This window comes from Gadus macrocephalus, chromosome 19, assembly GCF_031168955.1.
Source record: "Gadus macrocephalus chromosome 19, ASM3116895v1".
Lineage (NCBI taxonomy): Eukaryota > Metazoa > Chordata > Actinopteri > Gadiformes > Gadidae > Gadus > Gadus macrocephalus.
In genome coordinates, this window is record NC_082400.1 from 7,010,423 (window position 1) to 7,030,553 (window position 20,131).

Here is a 20,131-nt window from a genome sequence, read left to right on the forward strand (position 1 = left end):
TGTAGTAGTCGTAGTAACAGGACTATTTATATAATCATTCATTGCATAAATGTGTGACTTTTTCTGCACTATTTATCAAATAGCATTGTGATAATCTCCTTAATGTGAGGTCTGTCTGTCTGTCTGTCTGTCTGTCTGTCTGTCTGTCTGTCTGTCTGTCTGTCTGTCTGTCTGTCTGTCTGTCTGTCTGTCTGTCTGTCTGTCTGTGTATTTTTGCAGCTGTTTGTGTGCATGGGACGGGTATGTCTGCTCAGCTGTGTGCATCACTGTCTGTCTGTCCATCCATCTCCACAACACATTTTGTCCAGTCATCCGGGTCAGCGACTCACGCCCTCATCCAGACACATCATCACAGGCCGACATCTCAACCAGCATTGGAATCTGCAGCCCCGCCCCCTCCCCCCCCCCCCCCCCCCCCCCCTCCCGGCCCTCCGCCGGTGACGGACAGCTCTCTGGCTGGGGCCCAGCTGTCCTCCCCCGGCCTCGCCCAGCCTGGGAATCCTCTCCTCAAGGCCATGGTCTCCTCCCTCCCTGCCTGCCTGCTGCTTGGCAGACAGACCGAACACACTGCTAACAAAGAGGCCTTCATCTGCCAGCGTCCGACCGGGGGCTGATTCACGGCTACGTGATTCATTCACGGCCATCCCGGTGAGCCGTGGCAATCTAACAGGACCCGACCTGCGTTTAACGTAGATAAGAGAGCATCGACGCGAGAGGCGATGCGGGTCGGGTTTCAAGATCACCGGGTTCTTCTCCTATTCTGTAACAACAGTTACAGAATAACAGTCTGGGTGGGTTGGTCATGGCGGTGGCTACTGGCTACATAAGTGACGTCACCATCTGGGTCCGTTTATGGGTAATTCTCTTGCCGCTATCCTCAAGCAAGATCTAGTGGGAGCCATAGATAAAGAGCTGTAGTTAGCTTGCTATTAGACAAACTAAGATATGTAGCTTCATGAGATACAGTTGACACACACAACGTGATCACAGCAGTTCAACATGTGTGTCCTGTTATATCCCTATCGAGGACGTAAAGGTTGAGCTATTAACTCTGCATCTTTAAGAATGTGGTCTTTCAACTGGAAATGTTGCCATCACAAAGGTCAGTGGCAGCGGCGGGCTGGTGGGTGAACATTCCAGAAGGAGCAGAGAGATCGGTCGGTTGTTCATAAATCCGGTTGCACGCCACAAGTCGGAAGATTTTAGGTCTTGTTCGTTGAACGTAAGAATGGCAATGGATGGTTCTGTGAGTGCGTGCCAGGGTCTGGAGCAGAGCTCAAAGTTATAACCTGGCACCTCTGGTGTAAGTCAGAGATCAAGAGGAATGGTTTTAGGTTCCTAGGACTCAGCGCTCCGTGTTTTTTCCAGTGTGCGTCCCGTTTAAGAGACGAGCCGGGCAGGAAGAGGTCATCTCTGTTTAGTAGGGGTGCAACGGATCACAAAACTCACGGTTCGGATCGTGTCACGGTTTTTGAGTCACGGGTCGGATCATTTTCCGATCAACAACAACAATAAAGATAACAAGACAAATGTGACTTTAAATAAAATCTTCAAATGTGTAAAAACAAAATAAAGTGAAAGATTAGGTAATAATCCTGCTTCCTTTAAGCATAGTCAATAATTTAAAAAAAATTGCAAAGGCATTATTCCTTCTTCTTTTTAACATGGATAGTAAGTAATCCCATCCCTGGATTTACAATTCAGGATGTCTGCATTGCCTGGGGAGAGTTAGTCTACACTCCCCCAAGGCAATGCAGACATCCTCATCTTCTTTTTTTTCATCAAGTATGGTAGCGAAATATAGTTTCTGTCGTTTTATTTGGCATTTTGTAAATCCATTGATTTCGGTTGGAAGACACATTGCTCAGGGAGGTTGGTTGTAGTCTTTTCGCTTGGTTCTAGCCCTACTGTTGATACGGAGAACCGAGCGAAAAGACTACAACCAAACATAAACATGTCCGGTTCCGGTTCAGAAACTGTATTTCGCTACGATACTTGATGATGTTATTAATACCGGAATTGTCCTCTAAACATGCGCTGATCACGTGAACGCACAACTTTTTTCTTTATCAGCCGATCCGCGGATCACTTGCGTCCCGAACCGTGAGGGTTGACCCGTACGGATCACGGGAAACCCGTGAACCGTTGCACCACTACTGTTAGTTTAATTGAAAACACAGACCCACCGCAACAACCAATACACACACACACTACACACAGAGCAGTTAAGTGTGTTTGTTTGCGCCGTGTCGTTTTATAGGCTCAGTAACCTTGGCTGGGCTGTATTGACTGGGCTGTTACTTGGGCCCTTATTGACCTTAGGTGGACAGAACTCTAGGGGAGAGATTAATGGGGTGAGCTAGTCAACGTCAGGGTTTTAAAGGCTTGTTGTTGTTGATATGTGTCATTCTCATGGAGCTAGCTCGGAATTCAGAATATTGAAATTCAAATTTATTTTAATTTGAATTTCAGTTCAAGTCTAGTGGAGTCTAGTGGAGTGCTGCTAGCATGTTTCTAGAGTAAAGGCCATTAGAATGGTTTCCTGTCTGCCCATATAAGGGCAGATCTGATAATTTCAATGACGAGGTAATTAGTCCAGCCAAAACCATGCCGACCATTAGTTGCACTTTGCTCCCAGACTACGGTAATGTAGTCTGTGTTTGTGGTGTACAGTACAGAGTTTGTTGTACACATTTTTTAAAAGGACACAAATGATCCAACCGGAATTGAGTCTCATGCAGTGTCTAAAGTGTTTGTCATAGAACACTGGTGAACATAATCAATAGAGGTGGAGAGTCAATAGAGAGCACTTGTGTTACAGAGGGTGCCCAGGTTGTTAGAGAAAGGAACCATGCTCTTCTAGATCGGCAAAAGATGACAAACGGCGCTCCAGAGAAATGCATAGTTTTTCAGCCCGTCTCTGTATAATGATTAGCAAAATACACAACCAAGATGTCAAACCCTCAAACAGCCCACCCTTGCTCTGATGCCCGACGTTGATCCGACATTAAGCTAGGAGGCACTTGTGGGGAACCTAATCCAAGCGGTACACCGATATCCATCAGGTCGCTGAGAGAAAGCCTTAACGTACAACAGGCTGCAACCTGAGCAGCAGCAGCGGCAGAAGCCTGCTTGGTTCTGACCGATCAGAGGCAGGGGGTAACCCGAGGCAGACCCTACTGTCCTCATTAAACCATCAACGTCCACAGACAATTAGCTCTCCTCACTTTCCCTGGATCTCCTTTAAGAAGTCTCTTAAGCAGTCACCGGGCGAGGGCACCTGAATCCTGATCCAGTAAGGAGAGCCTGCCTCAACACAAAGCCAGCCGAGGCCTTTAAGTCTGATGGGTCCCAATAAGCCTGCTTTACATGGATTATGAGTCTGTTTTACTTTGATCTTAAGACTTCTGAAATATGATTGTGTTATGGTTGTATTATGTGTGTGTGTGTGTGTGTGTGTGTGTGTGTGTGTGTGTGCGTGTGCGTGTAAGACAGTGAGCGTAGGTTCACTCCAGCTAGCAACAGTCCAGAAGAGAATACAATCTCCACGTGCGTGCCAGCTCACTCCCTGTTATCAGCTTTCTACAAAACAACAGTCATGAACGTGTAATGAACATAAAGGCAACATTCAGGTTATGAGTGTGTTCATTAAACAGCCAAAACAAACCCATAAAACCCATGTGTTGTAACTGTAGCGACTCCTAAACAGATATTTTGGATCAAACTAGGGGCGGGTCTTCCACTCCACATGGAGGAAGAGGTGAATGCTCCGAACCCTTGGCTAAGTCGAACCTTGGGGTCACAGAGCTTTGAAGTGTGACCTTTCATTTTCCTCAGAGTTTGAGGGTTTGTTGATGTCCCAGAGTGAACTTCCTGATTTACACCGAACAGGATGTGACACATTGAAAACCGCTGGCCTAAAAAAAAGATAAACAACTGTCTAAAGCATTAGCAGAAGTTTTAACATGGAGGAGCAACTACGGTTACCACGGTAACCGTGAGGTGGGGGGAGGGGGGTCCGCTGTGTGCAGTTGTTCTCTTGAGTCCCCTGATAAATATTTAACCCGAAGGGGAGCCCCTGGCCTTTTGTTAAAGCCTGAAGGAGACAGCCTCTCTCCGCAGTCCGCACTACAGATACAGATGGCTGGCGGGCTTCAGACTGACCTCTTAAAGACACTTTGAACTCCTAAACAAGCAACAGCTAGGGTTTGTCTAAGAATTACTCTTGGGAGTCACAAATTGCAGAAACACACGGTCCATATTTTGGAATGACTTGCCAATATATAGCAATGGTCACAAAAACTACCCAGATGCCCATGGAAAGATATAATTGCACAAATATTCCATGTGTATAATAATTTGATAAAGACTGAATGTGACCTGTCTGTTATTTGACGTTATTTAAAATAAACTGTCCTGAACACAGTGAGATGGGTTTCGGTGATTACGAAAATAACGTCACCCTGTCCACCTGGCTGAATAAGCTGTGCGAGCCCTGCCAATAAAGCGCTATCTGTCCACGCCTCAGAGATTAGAGCTGCCCCCTCCACCCTGCCCTCCAGGGCACAGGCGCACCGAGCGGCAGCAGACACGTTGGCAGTGGAAAGACTTGGCTGGGGGGTTTATTGGTGCCGAGAAAGGGAAGGAGTTGGAAGGAGAGAGGCTGCACCTCTGTGACACAGGTACAATTTAAACAAGTCATTTAAAGCGTCCCACACACGGACAGACACGCACGTGCACACAGACAGACAGACAGACAGTAGTGCACTGTGGCACGTCATCTTATACTAGGATAATAGAGTTAATCGCTCATTTCTTAGTACACACACACACACACACACACACACACACACACACACACACACACACACACACACACACACACACACACACACACACACACACACACACACACACACACACACACACACACACACACACACACACACACACACACACACAAATAGTATGCCAACCCAGTCCCACTTGGGAAGTTTGCCTGTGTGAAATTCCAGAGGAGTAATTAACTGCCGGTCTGGATGATAAGGAAGCAGGAAGAACAGCTCTGGGCTGTGAGGCTGTTGTTGTCCATGATGTCATCTCCAAGAGTTGTCCAACCTGTAATAGGTGTTTGCCAACTCTTATCATAGTTGAATAGATAATTAATTAACCAACCAAACCATTGTTTTCAAATTAAACGTGAGATGATTTTCCTTTGTGCTCCAAATGTTGAATGAAAGGTCCCACTGAATGAAGTACATGTTAGTGCATGTCCCTGCAGAACTCCAGTGCAGCACTAATAGCCCCTAGCAATGTTTTCATACCGCTGTTCGCTTTTAATGGTACACTTAATGAATGACATAATATGCAGCAACCTTTAACCACCCGTGTCTCTCCAAATTTTTGTTTTCTTGCGTAAAAAGACACTCACTGCAACATCCTCAGCTAAACACAGAAGCCTGTTCCTTTTCGCTGTGCTACATCGATCTGCATTGACAGCCCCTTCTGCCTCACTGCGTTCAAGAGAATCTTTAGTAAGTAGTACAAAGATTTAGATCAGGGGCCGGAAACCGTTTCAGGTGGCAGAGCCATAAAAAATTACATTACTTGAAATTGGTTTTATAGGTGCCTACTTGGATTACAGTTTAAAGGCCCACTATGCAACTTCGGGCATTTCTTCGCTGTTTTCTTGGTTTTGGCACGCACATTTCTCTACACAGCGCCCCCTACAGCTTCGTAGTAGATATTTCACAACACTGTCGTAACAACTCGTTGACGACCCTTCCCCATGCACTTCTACGCGAGCCATGTGCATTTGTTTTCAAAGAAGCCGGCGAATGCGTGGGTCTCCCATGTCCGAAGTAGATGTTCATAAAGTGTAGGCATGGTTATACATTTTTAAAAGGGTGTATTTGTATTGCAATAAATCCATCCTTTTTTATAGTTGACGGGGAGAATTTATATCCTAGATTATAATTGTTTTATCTTAGGTTGAACAGAACAATCAGTGTAAGAGGTTTGGCCAACATAATAATCTAAATTAACAAGAACCTGGATTCGGGGATTCAGTCTGTATCTGGGGGACGAGACAGACGAACAGCAAAACACCCATGGAAACAAAGGTGTTTATATGGTTGCAACCAAGCAAGCTAGAAACATACAGGGCTCACAACAAAACGGTTAAGCAAACACATTTGTACAGAGACTATCAACATCAAGAATACCACGAAGACAAAGGCCACCCAAGGGTACTTTCAATTTCAAAAGCAACACGGCCGAGTCGGCGTCTGATTTGCAGTCTTCTTTTTCTTTCAGTTCACACTATTCCTGAAAAGCTTGCCCAACGTTTACTCGTGTCTGGCCTCTCTGCCGGTCAGTCTCCCTTTTCTCTTCTTCTGTTCCTCCGACATTGGGTTTCTCCGTCTCTTTTTAGTCGGCTGATCTATGATGAATATAACAATCCCTTAGTGACTTGTGTTTATATCGAGCCGGTTCCGTGTTTGCGGGTCTGTGCCGTAAAGCAATTCACCGGCAGAAACATATTCCTTTTCTCCGCCAAGATGCGCAAGGGTGAGTCGAAACAACAAACAATCGAACAAAAATGTATAATAGAACCATCGCAATGACTCTTAGCCTGTTATATTAAGGTAAATCAAGCCAAAAAAGTTGCATAGTTCCCCTTTCACTCGTGTCTGATCTCTTTTCTGGTCCATTCTTCTTTTGTTCCACCGACGGTCGCCTCTTGGGTCCCTTATCAGTCGATTGATCCATGATGAATGCAACAATTGCCTCGCAACTGGCTGTTTATATCTAGCCTATATCTAGCCGGTGCCATGTTTGGGTGTGTGTCTGTGCCGTAAAGCATTTTCGAAACTACAATCTGACTATATTTTCGAGGATACTTCCGCTGCGTCACATCCTGATTGTGTCGGTCCGAACAGAGCAAGTTGCATATGCGCTTTTTCACTGGAGAGGCGACATGGGTAAATGACACACCCACCAATCGACCCAGAAATGGATGCAGAACCATCAGCATAACTCTCAACCTGCATACTTAATGTAATTTTGGCTAAAAAAGTTGCATAGTGGGCCTTTAAGGTATTATGCTCACATCGATTGTGTTCAATCTAACCTGGAAATTACTCTAATTTTGAGACTTTGTCCGACCCATATTCTTAGCTTAGAGCAAGCTCATATTCAAAATACATCACTTGATACAATACCAAGCCATAAATCCCAGCACACACGCCTACCGTTTATGAATGAGTAATCTGCTGAAACCATTATTGCAGATAAGAAAAACTATTACAGTTGGCTCACAGCAATAGAAACTAATGAGTAATACCAATTTACAAAAAGCAAACAAACGACAAAAAAAAAAAGAATCCCTGAAATGAGTCAGAAAACAAATCAATTATGAATAAAGTTATGAACAACCACATGCAATCTCACTCCAGAGAAAAACAAGTAGTAGTAATATCAACAAGTAAGAAAATTAGAACCATGTATTGGTCACAGACTCCATCTGGGCGTTTCTTCTCTATTCCAACCGTCCCCTCTCGTTTCAGTTTCTCCAGGGAAGCCAGACTCCCAGATCCACCCTTCAGAACCAGAGCTCCCATACATGACCTGCACCAAATGGGTTGTCGTGAGGGGGAAAGTTTAGGTTTTTGGTCCTTTGGTAAGGCTTTAATTTGTAAGCTAGGAAATAAAGATGGTGTAGTAGATTGGGGGGACATTCACTGGTGCAGTCAAGGTCAAAGCTCTGGTGAATCAAAAACGCATGGGGGTATTTGTATGTGTGCGTGTGCGTGTGCGTGTGCGTGTGTGTGTGTGTGTGTGTGTGTGTGTCGAGTCAGTATCCAGCTGTGTATCGTCTCAAAACACCTGTTCCATGTCCTGGGGTTTCGGACGTCTCTCGCCTCATAAATGCCAGAGTGCTGGGTCAAATGTATGTGTGTGTGCGTGTGCGTGTGCGTGCGTGTGTGTGTGTGTGTGTGTGTGAAAGGCAAGGGAGGTTTTCAAGATCGGAGGAATGTTTGCTTTTCATTCTGTTCTTCTCGTAATAAAAAACCTATTTCCAGTGGTTGTTCCCCTAAACAACCACAAAGGATTTATAGACAGGGATAACCAAAGAGGACAGCCTGGTCAGCCTGAAATACTGGCTGAAGGACTAGGAGGCAAATGGATCAATGGCTGAAGATAAAGAGAGGGACCCAGATGTAATCAAAGGGTACAGGACAGTGCAGTGGCTAGGGTGTTCCACTCCCAGTCCAGAAGGTCCACGTCCGTCAGTAAGAAGCCCAACCACTACCTGCTTCTTCATGACATGTGTCTCAATTGACTGTGAGGCGTTTTGGATGCAAGGGTCATACATACATACATACATACATACATACATGTATGTATGTATGTATGTATGTATGTATGTATGTATGTATGTATGTATGTATGTATGTATGTATGTATGTATGTATGTATGTATGTATGTATGTATGTATGTATGTATGTATGTACTGTATGTATGTATGTATGTATGTATGTATGTATGTATGTATGTATGTATGTATGTGTGTATGTATGTATGTGTGTATGTATGTATGTGTGTATGTGTGTATGTGTGTATGTATGCATGTATGTATGTATGTATGTGTGTATGTGTGTATGTATGTGTGTATGTGTGTCAGGGACCTTCTTGTTTACATCAGGGCTGTGTCTCATGTTCCCTCAGCTGATGCTTGGGTAACAGTAACTGCCGGTGTTTCTACTCTTCTGCTGCCAGGATCAATTAGTAGTACATTGACATGTAAAAAAAACTGACACACACACACACACACACACGCACACGCGCACACACACACTTAGTTCATCCCAGAGAGCTTGTGGTATTGAGTATACCCAACTTTATGCAAGGTTTTAAACCTCAATGACCGCATTTTTTAATCAGATAACACATATTTAAATGTCCTTCAATGTTATGACACTGTTTAGAATGGTATTATGAATTAAAAAGAATATCGTCGTATTGATCGATATCGTGATAATACATTTTATTTCATCGTATTACCATTTATTTAAATCAAAATATTATATTATAGTCAACTAAGTAAACAATAGTATGCATATATGAATGTATGCACACCAAAAGAGATGCATAGATTTTTTTATTTTGCATGATTTGTCACTGATGTGTGTATTGTTATGGGACACCACTATCAGATTTACCACACAACTCAAGGGATTTGATGACTCAACACACCGACAGGAAGTCACCGTCAACTGTTACCCCAGAATTAATTTCTCACTTCCTGTAAATAAGTATAACTACACAGTACCAACCGTGATACGGCTGATCTAGATCCTCTACATGCTCTTTTCTGTGGCAGGATGTACTCAACATTGCACACCAAAGCAACATCGGTATCTCCTTTCACATGCCATTGCTAATGAAGGTATTCAACCCATAGCTTTATCCAAAGGGTCTAAGCGTACATTACTTGTCAACCTGTCATATTCTATAGCAGGTATCGGTTCGGTTCCGGTATCTTACTTAGGATGATCATTTGGCTGAGAGTTGAACAACCTTCACAACTACTCTATCCGGCCCCTTCGTGACAGGCAACTTGCATGCTGCAGAACTGCAGAATGAAATTCCTGTTTCAAGAGCTGTCTATACAAACCGTTCATGATGCTCCATTATTATAGCATACTACAGTGTATCCCGCTGTGTATCATTTAACAACCCATGCTATGAATCCCAGAACAGACACACTGGCTCTCAACATCTACTTTATACACGTCAAACCAACACATGTGACCGAGCAGGCCATACCCACATATTCAACGCAATGCAAACACAATACAATAGAAGAACACATTTACACCAACTTTGACTGCGGGGTAACCCTTGACGCAGTCTTAATTAAATGGTCTATATTTTACCACAATGTACGAGCTCATCTGAAGAAATTCCAAAAGCAATCCACTTGTGACATCACAAGTGGGAGTGTTCACATAGACCCTCCAACCTCTGTCCATCACGCAATCTTGGTGTACATGCCCACTTGTGATGTCACAAGTGGACAGATTGCTTGAAAGGGCTTGTAATTGTTAATAATACACCTTGTTGCAAAGTAGCGATCCTTTAAGACCTATCTATAATCCACCTTAAACCATCGCCCTAGCAGGCCACATTGAAGCTTCCGTAGCAATTTATTATGGAAGCATTTTTGTCAAATTTGTTCTTGAAATTATTTTAAAAGGCTAAAAGCAATCAATAAATTAAATGCTCTGCCGAAAAACTTAAAGAAATCCAGTATCTGTGGCTCTCGCAGGCCGGTAATAAGCCGCTCCAATCTCTTCATTCTGCTCACATCCCAGCAGCTACCTTGATACCTCTTCACACTCTGCCCTTGCACTGTGTGTGTCTTCCACACATCTAGACAGACCTATTGCTAAAGCTATTGGAGCTGGTCATGTGTTTTAGGTGTGTGGCTTTGTAGGGTGGAATTTTGTTGAGTGGATGTTAAAAATCAAGCTGACTCTGGATGGTTCCTCCAAGTTGCCTACCCTAGCTTTAAGTGAGCTTATCAATGGAAATACGGACTAATGGCTTCATACATAATAGAAAGTCTATCTCCCTTTCCTTATCCCGTTCCATCACTCTCTGTCTGTCCCTCTCCCTCTCCTCATCACTCACTCTCTCTCCCATTCGCCCGTTCTCTTTGTCATTCACATTTTTCTGTTGGTTCAGTCTCAACAGCTAGTAACTGTACACTGCCAGCTCAGACTACAGTGACAATAAGAGGGCAAACAAAATCCCTATCGATCTGGATCCATGAGATACGCCACATTCCACGCCATATCAGATGTGTTACTTCTGTCGGTCCAGACGTACTCACTGATAAACCCCTCAACTCTGCATCATGCAAAAACGTGAGAAGTTTGGAAGGTCAGTAGGAAGAGTCACGGGTTATACCAAGAAGAAAGTATGTCTCTCTCCCTCTCTTACAATTAGCCATATATGCACACTCCCAATCGTCCCCAGACATTGTTGACGATCCCTTACGAAACCTTCTGCCTGGCCCCTCCTAACACAAGTCCACCCTACAGTTTAATGATTAACAAAACACAGCCAATGACAGAAGTATTTTCCACCGGCAAGATTTCACATGCTTTCGCTGAGGGTTCACACAATGAAACACTGTTTTATTTTAACAACAGGAGCACAAAGTGTAGGCATGGACACGTTAAAGGTGCTTCAAACGAAGCAGTCGTAAGTAATCCAATCAATGGAATCATTTATCCAATAACGTCCAGGCCGTGGCTCTAATGGGTGATGTCACCGGGAACATAGAAGCACACAATGTAGACGATGACACATTAAACACCGTTTTGCGGTGACATCACTCTAGAAGGCCAAGATGGAGTGATGCCATTAAGGTTGTGCTGACAGGTCATTCTGTTTCTAGAGTGCTGTAGTTTAAACAAGAACGAACTGGAAATAACACGTTAACGACTGAGACCGGACTGTAGAAACAGTTGCTGAAACGTAACCCCCATCTCCGTTTTAATGTTGCAGAGGGGCGGGGTTTACCATTTGTGGTCGTGGTGTAGCATATATATGGTTTGAGGAGGGCGTCTAATAAATGATTAATCTCGATAACATTTGACTGTTTGCCACGGAAACGGATCTGGTGATTGCAAAACGTTGAATACAGACTGACTTGTTCCACATGTTGTGGCTTCCAGATACAGAGAACAAAAGCGACACTAGAGGGCTTGACTCGTTTTACATTCAATTCCTCACGCCAACGCCTGGAGCCAGGCTCTGAGGCTCTCACCACAACATGACAATGTAACCATGCTGGGCTCTGACCTCCTCTGTGTTACCTGGTGAACCGGGATGAGAAGTATGTCCACAATTATTGGAACATTGTTGCCAAGCCCACTGATGTGTTGAATCCACAGAAAATACTTTTCCCCCCATTATTCCTTTCTGGGTGAACAAAGTCGTGCTTAATGTAACTTTAGAAAACTGTACTGTAGCTACAGGGCTGATGTTGAACTGTTGACAGTTAAAGGGTTGACATTGTGCCACCAGGTGTGACATGGGGCATAAGATCACCCCTTTAAGATAACGTGCATATCGAGTTATATAGCCTACATAGGCCAGCTGTAGCCTATAGGCCTGTAACCTTTTTCAACAGGTTAGAGAGTTGTTAATACTTTTTCAAGATTCCTACACCTTTGTGGCTTACGGCAATACTATAATGTAGGCCTATGTGTATGGTTTATGGTTAGGCAATGTTTATGGTCGTTGTGTTTTTAATTGTGTTGTGTTTTGGCTTCACGTTTGGGGCTACTATGAAACCATAACACTAGTTCTGCTCCATGGAGAGGGCTGGGAATAAAGGTGTATTACAGCGGTCTATTAGTGGACAGAAACGCCAAACAAAGACCCTTTCAATACAAAGGATTCTTTGTGAACTTCCATGGTAACCCACCAAACATCTCCCCTCCTTGCTCACCTACAACCTTGTGCACCCTACTTCGCCAATCACAGTTAACGTTTAACTGTTAGGCCAACGTTACATCCCATCCTCCTTTTGTCCTACTTCGCCTGCTTAAGGACAATTATATAATCAAGTAGATGCATTCAAGTCCGAACTTAGTGAAATAACACCTGTTGTCATCCCAGTATGTTCGGATGTCTCCGCTTACTTGTTGTTAGAATTTGACAGTAAGTTTCTGTAATAACCAGACATGACAGTTTACGTAACGCATTGTAACGACGAGCTCCAATGAACAGGATGCTGGTTCTCCAGACGCCCATTCGAGCAAATTTGTGAAGACGCAAAACAATCAAGTTGCGAGTCAGGCGGGTCCCCTCCCCGGAGCACCACGGCCAGGTCAACAATAATAAACCCCGTTCATTAACACAGGTAGCCAAACTATTGACACCGGGCAGATACACAATAAGCCATCATCTTTTTTTTAGTGTGCGTGCGTTCTTATCGTGAGATATACGAAAGTAAAAGTTACCCAATTAGTCCTCCTCATGGAGTCAATCAGAAAGACACGTTGACAAATCTCTTAGAAAAAATGCATCACTTGGGCTCTTACCTTTGTACTGCAGCGAGTTTCCAGTTCTTATTTTCAGATTCCCGCTTATCGAGTCGCCAGGACTATAAACCACTTTGTTGTTCGCGAAGAGAATGTCAAATTCCTGTAGCTTGCCCATGGCTGCTGCGACTCCGCTCCCGTTAACCAGCGATTAGACGGGGAAACTGCAGTCGGTGTGCGCGAGACAAACAACGTGCTCTCTCTCGCGCCCTCCGCAAGACGACGCACGCTGCGCTCGCTCTCTCTCTCTCTCTCGCTCTCTCTCTCTCTCTCTCTCTCTCTCTCTCTCTCTCTCTCTCTCTCTCACCTGCCCTCCACTCTCCGCCCCACAATTGTGACGTCATTAAACAATTACTCATGGAGATAATGGCGTATGAGAGAGAGAGAGAGAGAGAGAGAGAGAGAGAGAGAGAGAGAGAGAGAGAGAGAGAGAGAGAGAGAGAGAGAGAGAGAGAGAGAGAGAGAGAGAGAGAGAGAGAGAGAGAGAGAGAGAGAGAGAGAGAGAGAGAGAGAGAGAGAGAGAGAGAGAGAGAGAGAGAGATTGTATGATGCATCAATTGTAGTCTGAAAACACATGTTCAATGTGATGAAAATGTAGCCAACAATTTTTTTCACATGAAAGTCCAATCTCTTCCAATATAACCCACCCTACAACTTCACACCTGCTGGTTATAATTGGCCCAGAGATACCTTATTTACTCCAAATGCATTCTATATCTCAAAAAAAAAATGTAACCCTTACCCTGGCGATAAAAGCAAAAGCATATGCCAACATGAATAACATGAAGATGAAGACGAGCCGCCATTTTGGGCGATTACTTTTTCCATCCGGCAGATTGAATTCATGAATGAAACAAACTGGTTTTGAATAAGAAGTGGATCTTTTTTTAAAGAGCTCGGAGACAGTTGATGCTTCCATGATGACAGACACACACGGTGGTTGCTAAGTTACCCCTCGTATCCATGGAAATGTAATCTGATGGCATGGGATCCATGGCCTAGATATCCATCTCGTCGTCTATTCTGCCAAGTATTTCCCAAAGGGACATTGCTAAATTACAACCAGGAACATTTCATTATATTTAATTAGAAAAATGTAATTATATATATTTTTCTAGTTAAATAAAAAAATATGTTGAGTGCAATTGTCCTTTTTATTGTTAGTTAATGAAGAGTAGACCCCTGTTATTATATTGTAAATATACGGATAGGCCTGTATGGATTTTAGGACTAATAAATTGATTCTGAGCCAAGACAGAAAGGGGTTGTGTCTCCATCTAGTGGTAACTAAATGACAAATTAATACACAAGACAAACTTGTATTATCACAACAACTATAAATAAGCATCTAATTCAATATTCTGTTTCTAGCTCTGAAAAGGTTTGCCTCAGACCAACTTCAACTTGTGTGCATCTCCCTACACACAAATAGGTTTTACCCAATCAACATCTCCGGTAATATCAATGTCCTGGTGAAGATAATTGCATGTAGCCTACTTCTCACATCACTCACAAGTGATGTGGCTTGTGGCTATGAATCATTTGGCAGTCAGTTTGTGGTTGTACAAGATGTCTATGAGACCTTTAAAGAAAATGGTTTGCTAAAATGGATAATCAAATAGCCTATGTCAGCATTCTCCTGCGACCCCATATGCTTATCAGGGTTCCCCACGTGGGATACAGACCGCAAAATTTGGACCCACTGACCTAATGGAATGGGCTGCATTTACACCCTTTAAAACCTTCGGATTTCCTTAGGGTTGCATTGAGCACACATGACAGAGAAAAGGTTATACAACGACAGACCCGAAGTTTAAGTTTTGCAAATAGCAGAATGGTTTATTTCTAATTTGTGGACAAACAATCAAAATACATGATATAATAGAAAGCAAGCACGGTATGAGGTATCCCTGAATCTTCCTATGAGAGGCTAGGCGGGTTAAATTGATCTGCAGTTCGATAAATAAATACAGGCCGCCATATTGGTACTTCTTGCCAAAACATTCTATCATTTACAAACACCCAGCTGTTATTATTCCTATTATAATGGTGCAGAAGGACCAAGATGGCAGCTAGTGTGAAACCATACATTCTGCTTAGTCTAGTTTACAACTTCAACAGAGAAGGGGGCTCAAGCATCTACTCTGTTCAGAGAGTCAGAATAATTCTAAAATGACACCAACACAACATACATTAATAACCTCCGCATGAGGAGCGTTCGATCACTCGCCGTCCTCCCCCTCCAGGAGGCAGGTGCGGACGATGGCCTCCGCCACGGAGTACGGGTCGCAGTTGGCCGCGGGACGCCGGTCCTCGAAGTAGCCGCGGCCGTCCTGGCCCACCTGGCGCGGGATGCGGATGCTGGCGCCGCGGTTCGCCACGCCGTGCGAGAAGTCCTTGATGTTGGCGGTCTCGTGGAGTCCGGTGAGGCGCCTCTTGTTGTCCTCTCCCCCGCGCGGGTCGTACACGCGGATGTGCTCCTGGTGGCGCTGCGACAGCTTCTCGATGGCTTGCTCGATGTACCTGTCACGAGGAGGACGGAGGAGGTGGGCGACTATTGAGAAGGTGAAAGGTGACGTATTCTACCACCAGGTGGGAGTGGGATTAGCCGTTATAAGCCGTTTTGAAAATCTGCCTCTTCTGACATCAAGAGTGGGCGTGTCCACCTAGATGTGTGCTGGATAGATCAGTCTACCAGCCTACCCAGCGGACTGTAGCAAACGTTGCTCATCTATCCGTCACACATCTAGGTGGACACGCCCACTTTTGATGTCAGAAGAGGCCGATTTTCAAAACGGCTTGTGGCGGCTAATCACACCTGGTAGAATAATATGTCACCTTTAATGGTTGACATGTGAGCCTAAAGTGATGGACAGTGGCATGTCTTCTGATTAAGTTGAGTAGACCAACCAACCTTACTGGCTGAGAAATGCGGAGAATGTCACAAAGTTACATATGCTATATACCCATTAGCAGCCTCTGGTGGCTTTAGTTGTTGCTACAGCTATAGCTATATAGGAGCTTTACACGTGCAATGAACTCCTCCATTTTGGAAGCATAGGAGCATCGGTATCTTTTTCTGGTCATTGTTTACTAATTCATGCTGTAACGTTTGGTCATTAATGGAAGACATCATGTCATCGGTACTTCCAGTCATTGGGTTAAAACGAACCGTGGAGCAGGTGCGTCCGAGTGGTACTCACCTCAGTCCTCCCTCCTCCCTCATCTGCTTGGTGCTGACGTTGGTGTGGCAGCCCGAGCCGTTCCAGTTGCCCTCCATGGGTTTGGGGTCCATGGTGGCGAGCAGCCCGAAGTCCTCGCACACGCGGTGCAGGATGAAGCGCGCCACCCACAGGTGGTCCGCCACGTCTATCCCCTCACATGGGCCCACCTGGAACTCCCACTGCGGGAGGGACGGGGGAGGGACGGCACGATGAAGAGGAGGGGTTTGTTGTTCGTCAGGGTGTATTTAACTTAATCCATGTTCACTTTTTTTTAACAGCAGTTTTAACAAATAAACGAGAAATGTATTTTTAAAGTGCATTTAAAAGGTACCATTCCCAAGGAAATAGAAGACAATAATGCGCGATTGAAGGCTTTTTACGTAGTCATTCCAAGAATGCTTAGCTTTCCCCCAGATCTATACCGTGAACCCAAACCCAGCAAAAACTTCAACGCATCACGTTAAACCACATTGTTGTGTTGGACCTGTTCCCGTAGGGCACGCTGGCTGACTGGGGTCTCACTGGGTGAGATAGCTACTTGCCTGCCCAGGCATGACCTCGGCATTGGTCCCACAGATCTTGATCCCAGCGTAGAGGCAGGCCTTGTAGTGGCACTCCACGATGTCCCGGCCGTACACACAGTCGGCCCCCACAGCACAGTAGTACGGCCCTGGAAACAGCCAAAGCTTTTATTACGGGGATAGAGGCTTCACAACCTGTGCCACGCAGACCACAGGTGGTCCAATTTAAATAATAGAAAAACGAACGTTGATCAATGATAATACATGCATTAGAAATAGTGTATCAAATAATTGTATTTTGTTATGGCTTATTATTTAACGTATGATTCCATCTTATTTTTTCCATTGTAATGTTTACCATTGATGTTTTGTGTTCATTTGTGTTGTCTTCATGCAGCAATAATTGTGCATGAAGGGGGCGCGGCACTCTTTGTCATTTTTATTTATCTTTTTTCTTAACTGTTTGCATGTGAGGTGGTCCACGAAAAGGTGGTACACCTTAAGGCAAAGTTTGGGAACCAATGTGGCGAGCTATACAGTGCAATTGATAATATAATGTATAACATACTGGATAGGCTATATATACTGGATAGAATACAGTGTAGCCTAGTATATTGCACATGACACACTACATTAAGCTTCAGAACAGAGACAGCGCTGGCGGTTGCCTGGTCACCTTGGGGGCGGGGGAAGCCGCCCTTGGGCCAGCGGTACGGGTATCTGTCCATGCTCAGCAGGCAGTACTCCTGCTCCATGCCGAACCACACGCAGTGCTCCTTCGTCGCCTCCATCACTTTGTTACAGCTGATGCGGCGGTTCGTCTCTGAGCAGAAACAACAACAACTAGGTCTTTCCAGGGTGGGGGTTTATTGTGTGGGTTTTTGGTTTGTCTGTCCAACCATCTAAACAAAGAATGTGTGACAACGTCATGGTTTTCCCAGCTAGGTCTCTTTTCTGCATTTGGCGTATAACCCTAAAATAAGTAAGACATCTGCAATATATCCTAATATAATAATCATTTGATGTTTGGTTATAAATCTCAATGTTTTTAAATTACTTTAAGTAGTAGCCTGAGGCCATTGGACATATTATGTCGTTAACGTATACTCAGGCATGTTAGCAAGCAATTATGCAAAAAAAAGTTCACCACAGTACAAATCACCAGAGGCACTCAAACCACTTATCTAATGAAGAAGTTCAGTTAAACAATCGTCCTCTGTGGTTTTTGAGAGAAACAGACCTGCGGGTTCGCGGTTGTACTTGAGGACCTCACAGAGGACCAGCTTGTTGGGGTCCAAGATGAAGGGGTCCCTGAACATCTGGACCGGGACCAGGTACATGTCGCTGTCCGACCCCTTTGACTGGTCCGTGCTTGACCCGTCAAAGTTCCACTCGGGAATATCTGCTCATCGGGAACACATTTACAGAATCACTCAAACCTTAACCCACCTATCACTTTAAGACCTACATAATTGAAGATAGAATAGGGTCTAAGGGTCTAACCCTAACCCTACAGATGAAGAGTAAGTAAGACCAGGATACAATAATATGATCACACTTAACTGTTGGCATGCATGACAGTAAAATCCACACTACTGATTGTGTAATGTAATCACGGGTTGCTACACAAAGCAGAGGTCAGGAATGTGGCACATTTTTTTCGTCTTTGGCCTCAACAAATGCAAATATCCTCATCAAAGTAGCGACGCATAGGCCACATACCTGCTATGGATTTGGGCTCTTCATCCAGCGTGCGTGTCTTGTTGCGCAGCCCTTCTCCAGAGCCGTCGATCCAGATGTATGTCACCTGACATTTCCCTCCCTGTGGAAGGTTTAGGTAGTGCTGACGCAGGGTTTTGTTCAGCTTCGAGCAGGCGGATACCGACTCCATTCTCAGCTCCTGGAGAGACAAGTTGTATAGTGGGTCATGTGTTGGGAGCCTAGTGTCTTTTTTCCTGAAACATAATGCTAAACACACCGCTAAACACACAAGCTCACTCCCACTCCTGCTCTCTATCACTAAGATACAGTGAGGTGGCACAGAGGCACAGAGAACATACACTCAAGTCATCATATCATAATCATATGAGTAGATCCCTGAATTCCACATAAAAAGTTAATCTATGGCCGAAATGTCTGTGGGGGGAAATGCAGTTTCAAAGAGATAGCAATAAAACATACTCAAGATGGAAAACTCTTCATCGTTATGTGTCCAACTGCTGTGAGACTATTACCAAGCTATAGTATCCTCTACCAGTGATTCTTAACTTGGTGGGTCGCGACCCAGTGGGTTCGAGGGCACTTCTAGTGGGTCGCGGAGCATATGCCAAACCTTACTCTTTAGGAAGAAGCCCATGAATTAACTAATGTTTAAGGTTAATTCATGTTTCAATGGCTTACTATCACTTTGTGTTGAGCTCTTGTCACAGATATCAGTGTTCTCCATGTTTGTTAAAGTACATGAAGGCATTGTTGATTACTGTATTATTGGTAAAAACATTTTGTATGTTTAGGGTCATCCCTTAATGATCTATAACAAATATGGGTCCCGAGGATAAACCAGGAGAGAACCACTGCTTTAAAGTGAATAAACTCTGTTTCAACAAGCCACACACATAAGTACATTCAAAGAGAACACTTACCTGATGTCTGATTTAAGAAGCAGTGTAGGGAGAAGCTGTCAGACTGTACAGGACCACAGCAGCAGAGGTGACTGTCACAGCCAAGCAGGCAGATGCTTTATGCTGAGCGGGAAGGACAACCCAAACTAGCTCCTCCACGCGACTGCCAGCTGCCTAAACCTGTTCTTGGTATTTCAAAGAGGATGGACATGAACAGTAACGTCACATGATCAGATTAGCAACGCTCGCACAATAGATTTCCTCAGACTCAAATTAAATTAGGCTACACCTTACTTCTGGGAGCGTCAGTACACGTCACCTGCCTGTGTTTAACATGAGATCGTTAGGCTTTCTGTCGTGGTAGATGTATGTATTGAAACTACTATTCCAAACATTGGTTGTTAAAGTAAAATGTAAGTGCTGCGTCAGTTGAAACCACCGTCTATAGTTTCACTTGGTCTCTCTTTGATGTACCACTCCATATTAACTAATGCTATGGGCTCTTTATATCATGAAACCAATTATGTCCACGCCTGAACTTTGCATAGTTTGACTATGTGATGGGCTTTCCCCTAAATTGGAGAACCTGCTGTTACAAAACAGACGTAGGTATTGCAAATCTTTGTACTTGAGCCTCATT

At 44.3% G+C, this 20,131-nt stretch overlaps 2 protein-coding genes across 2 annotated transcripts in view; both read right to left on the reverse strand.

Moving 5' to 3' along the window:
* arrdc1b (arrestin domain containing 1b) overlaps window positions 1-13,372 on the reverse strand; it is a 32,918-nt gene extending 19,546 nt beyond the window's left edge. The window contains exon 1 of the mRNA XM_060037970.1: window positions 13,126-13,372. Coding sequence (XP_059893953.1) covers window positions 13,126-13,243 — 118 coding nt within the window. The 5' untranslated portion in view covers window positions 13,244-13,372. The remainder of the gene's footprint in view (window positions 1-13,125) is intronic.
* A 1,565-nt stretch (window positions 13,373-14,937) lies between these two features.
* Window positions 14,938-19,669, reverse strand: LOC132447678 (glutamine synthetase-like). Its single transcript, XM_060038592.1, has 7 exons — window positions 19,513-19,669; window positions 18,593-18,770; window positions 18,111-18,272; window positions 17,547-17,693; window positions 16,892-17,019; window positions 16,329-16,528; window positions 14,938-15,648 (listed from the first exon to the last, which is right to left on the reverse strand). Exons 2-7 carry the CDS (start codon window positions 18,759-18,761, stop codon window positions 15,348-15,350), a joined length of 1,107 nt encoding a protein of 368 aa, XP_059894575.1. The 5' UTR covers window positions 18,762-18,770; window positions 19,513-19,669; the 3' UTR covers window positions 14,938-15,347.
* Window positions 19,670-20,131: the final 462 nt, after the last annotated feature.